Source organism: Otolemur garnettii, unplaced genomic scaffold, assembly GCF_000181295.1.
Source record: "Otolemur garnettii isolate 467f Iridium unplaced genomic scaffold, OtoGar3 scaffold00001, whole genome shotgun sequence".
NCBI lineage: Eukaryota > Metazoa > Chordata > Mammalia > Primates > Galagidae > Otolemur > Otolemur garnettii.
This window is the reverse complement of record NW_003852396.1, coordinates 71,923,254-71,927,520: the sequence shown is the minus strand read 5'-3', so window position 1 is coordinate 71,927,520 and position 4,267 is coordinate 71,923,254. Positions and strand designations below refer to the sequence as shown.

Sequence of the window (4,267 nt, the reverse complement as noted above, 5' to 3'; positions counted from 1 at the left end):
TCATCGTTGTTTGGCGAGTCCGTGCTGGATTCGAACCTGCCACCTTAGGTGTATGTGGCTGGCGCCTTAGCCGCTTGAGCCACAGGCGCCAAGCCCGATTTTTTAATTTTTAAAATCAAAAAAGGGGAAGTGTTTATTTTTTTTTTTTGTCAACTGGACACATAAACTGCTTCATTAATCCTTCTGTATAAGATCCTAAAGGGCAGACTTGGTATTTATAGATTAGCTAGTTCAGTCATTTCTCTTTGGCTTATTAGGTGCTTAAAAAAAGGTTTTTTTTCAATATTATTGTTTTTTAAATTTAAGCAGTATAAATAGTTCAGAAGATAGTATACAAAAAGTACCCATTTTTTATTACTCCCTCATACCTATCTAATCATGTGTGTGTGTGTGTGTGTGTGTATGTCTCCTTTTACACAGATAGGAACTTATCAAACTCTTTGTTCTTTCACTACTTTCTTTAAATGATGTTTGAAATATCTGAAAGATCATTCCCAATCTCTCTGTGTGTATATATGGGTATCATTATTTTTACTGGTACATTATATGTATGTACCTTTCGTACGTAAATGCTGGACATTTAGGTTATTTCTAGTTTTTTGCTATTACAAATTTTGTTGCCTTTAGTATCTTTGAATATAGCTCTTTGTAAACCTATGTGTATATATCTGTATTAAATCTCTAGAATAGATTGTACATTTTTAATTTTGATAGCTATCTCAGTTTTTCCCTTTATTAAAGTGTGCCAACAAAGTCTACCATGTTATACAATTAAAATATAGGATTGGTTTTTTTCTCATAAGAATTGCAAAAAAATTCTATTGCTAAAAGATTTTCAGAGTTATTAAGCTTTTAGAGCTGTGGTTCTCAACCTTCCTAATGCCACAACCCTTTAAATAGTTCCTCATGTTGTGGTGACCTCCAACCATAAAATTATTTTCGTTGCTACTTTAAAGTAGCATAATAATTTTATGAAAATAATTTTATGGTTGGGGGTCACCACAACATGAGGAACTGTATTAAAAGGACGCAGCATTAGGAAGGTTGAGAACTACTATTGTAGAGTATTAGTTTCAGAGGACATTTTGTATTGAAATTTAAGTACAAATAAATATTGTTGAATTTTAAAATATCCTATTAAGTTGTTCTTGCAAGTACATTATATAAAGTTCTCTACTTCAGCACAGTGGCTTATGCCTATCTATAATCCTAGTGCTATGGAAAGCCAAGGCAGGAGGATCACTTGAGGTCAGGAATTTGAGACTATCCTAAGCAAGAGCAAAATCCTGTCTCTATTAAAAATAAAAAGATTAATCAGGCGTGGTGGTATAAGACTGTAGTCCCAGCTACTGAGGAGGCTGAGGCAGGATGATTGCTTAAGCCCAGGTGTTTGAGGTTGTTGTGAACTAGGCTGAGTCATTGCACTCTAGTCCGGGAGCCACAGCAAGACCATCTTAAAGGGAAAAAAAAAAAAACCTTCTCTACCTCATTTCAGTTGACACCTTATAGCCCCTTTTCACTGATTTTTATTTTTACCATTGAAACTGTTTTAATGTTACAACTCCAAAATGCAATAATCTTCACCTTTTATAAATTTATAAAAGACCAGATTTTAAAAATCTATTTTAATTATTCCTTCATACTTAATTTTTATTTATTTTTTATTATTTCTTTGAAACATAATAAAGAGTTTTACTTTTACTTTGTCACCTTTGGTAGAGTGGCGTTATAGCTCACAGCAACCTCAAACTCTTGGGCTCAAAAGATTCTCTTGCCTCAGCCTCCCAAGTACTGGGACTACAGGCGCCGACCACAATGCCCGACTATTTTTAGAAATGAGGTCTCTCTCTGGCTTAACCTGTGAGCTCAGGCAATCCACCCACCTCGTCCTCAGAGAGTGCTAGGATTATAGGTGTAAGCCACCACGCTTGGCCCCATACTTAACTTTAAAAATAAAGGAAAAGACAATTAAATTCTCTTTATCCTAGTTGTTCTGTGTTCCTTATTTTCTAACTCTAGAGTGTATGCTGCAATTCAAATGCTATATAAGAAAGAATAAAATAGGGCTCCGAGCCTGTGGCTCAAGTGGCTAAGGCGCCAGCCACATACACCTAAGGTGGCGGGTTCGAATCCAGCCCGAGCCCGCCAAACAAAAATGACAGGTGCAACCAAAAAATAGCCAGGCGTTGTGGTGGGCGCCTGTGGTCCCAGCTACTTGGGAGCCTGAGGCAAGAGACTGGCTTGAGCCCAGGAGTTGGAGGTTGCTGTGAGCTGTGATGCCATGGCACTCTACCCAGGGGACAGATTGAGACTCTGTCTCAAAAGAAAGAAAAAATAAAATAGTAACTTCTGCTTTGATATACAATTTCCAGAATCTCCCAGAATTGGGAAACTGGGCAATAAGGCGTTTGTAAATCTTCTGTTTTGTCTATAGGTTCATTCTGTGCCTTTTGAATGAGAAGAATTCTCCAAGCTTCAAGGTCATATGGATTCTCTTTTAATTTTTTTTCAGGTTTCTTCACCTTCTCTTGTTTTATCTTGTTTTGTTTTTTTAGGTGCTGAAGTGGAATTTTACTACCCCACGGGATGAATATATTGAGCAACTAAAGACTCAGATGTCTAGCTGTGTGGCTAAATGGTTGCAAGATGAGATGTTTCACTCAGACTTTCAGCATCATAACAAAGCTCTGGCCATCATGGTTGATGTAAGTCTGCAGTAAATAAGCACACATTTCAGACGTGTGAAAATACTCAGAAGCCCAGTGAAATAATCAGAAGTTTGTTTGACTTGGAAAGGAAGCAAAATATACCATGTTCTCTGTTTTTAGAGATGTGTTATTATTTGATAGAATAAATTACTCTTTTAGGCCTTAACTAGAAGCTTAAAAATTCTATCATTTTATTTTGGGGCTCTGGTAAAATTTTAGGATGTATTGGATTAGTAGAACTTAAGTTTTACTAAGTTATATAGTCTTATTTGTGAGATTTTTGTCTTGTTTTATTTTAAGCACTTGGAGAGTGAAAAAGAAGGTGTCATTGGCTGCCTGGATCTTATCTTAAAGTGGCTTACTCTGCGGTTTTTTGACACCAATACAAGTGTCCTAATGAAAGCACTAGAATATTTAAAATTGCTTTTTACCCTGCTAAGTGAAGAAGAGTATCATCTTACAGAGAATGAAGCATCTTCCTTCATCCCATATCTTATTCTCAAGGTAATGTGTTATTCTCTCTCAGAGTTCCCAGCTGACCTCAGTTCCTATACTTTTATTCCCTTTTTGATTATTGTATGATGATACCTTCTACCAGTCACCTCTATGCACCCATTTTTTCAAGATATACATGGGGTGAACCGTTGCTACTCAGAAAATGCCTTACTTAATCATTATTTTCCTGTTGACTAGGTTGGAGAACCAAAAGATGTCATTCGTAAAGATGTTCGTGCCATCCTGAACCGGATGTGCCTTGTCTACCCAGCCAGCAAGATGTTCCCATTCATCATGGAAGGAACCAAATCCAAAAACTCTAAGCAGAGAGCAGGTAAAGCAATTTAAATTGAGACCTGACTCTCTCCATGACACTTAGGAAAAAATTAGGCCAGGCACAGTGGCACATGCTTGTGATTCTAGCATCCTGGAAGGCCAAGGCAGGAAGATTGTTTGAGGTCAGGAGTTTAAGACCAGCCTGAAAAAGAGCAAGACTCTGTCTCTACTAATAACAGAAAAATTAGCCAGGCATTGTGGCAGGTGCCTATAGTCCCAGTTACTCAGGAGGCTGAGGCAGGAGGATCACTTGAACCCAAGAATGTGAGGTTGCTATAAATTAGGCTGATGCCACTGCACTCTTACCTGGGGAAACAGAGCAAAAATCTTGCTTAGAAAAAGAAAATAGTTTGTAAATGAACAAAGAAATTTCTTTAGTGTCTATATAGGTAATTCCAATCTTCTGATTCAGACTGTGAGAGTGATGAGTTGCACACTGGTGGAGCCATGGTATCAGGTGATACAGGCACCTCTCAGTACCACCCTGATGACAAAATCAAGTGCACAGGGGCCATCTGACTCACAGGAATTTCTTCCTTTCAGGAGCACTTGCCAAAATACCATTGTCTCATTGGTAAAAGGCAGTAAATAAAAAAAAAAAAATTCTATTAAGAGGCTGAGGCAAGAGAATCTCTTAAGCCCAAGAGTTAGAGGTTGCTGTGAGCTGTAATGCCACTGCACTCTACTGAGGACGACATAGACTCTGTCTCAAAAAAAAAAAAAAAAAA

The 4,267-nt window shown here is 37.5% G+C and overlaps 1 protein-coding gene and 1 non-coding gene across 2 annotated transcripts in view; both read left to right on the top strand.

The window, feature by feature from the left end:
• The window catches only part of CKAP5 (cytoskeleton associated protein 5), a 144,593-nt gene that overhangs the window by 117,050 nt on the left and 23,276 nt on the right, over nucleotides 1–4,267 (top strand). Inside the window, exons 29-31 of the mRNA XM_023510089.1 lie at nucleotides 2,556–2,705; nucleotides 3,009–3,212; nucleotides 3,402–3,537. Of these exons, the coding sequence (XP_023365857.1) occupies nucleotides 2,556–2,705; nucleotides 3,009–3,212; nucleotides 3,402–3,537 (490 nt within the window). The remainder of the gene's footprint in view (nucleotides 1–2,555; nucleotides 2,706–3,008; nucleotides 3,213–3,401; nucleotides 3,538–4,267) is intronic.
• On the top strand, nucleotides 3,954–4,064 carry LOC111724673. The gene has a single exon (XR_002772934.1). It is a non-coding gene; the product is annotated as a small nucleolar RNA SNORD67 (small nucleolar RNA).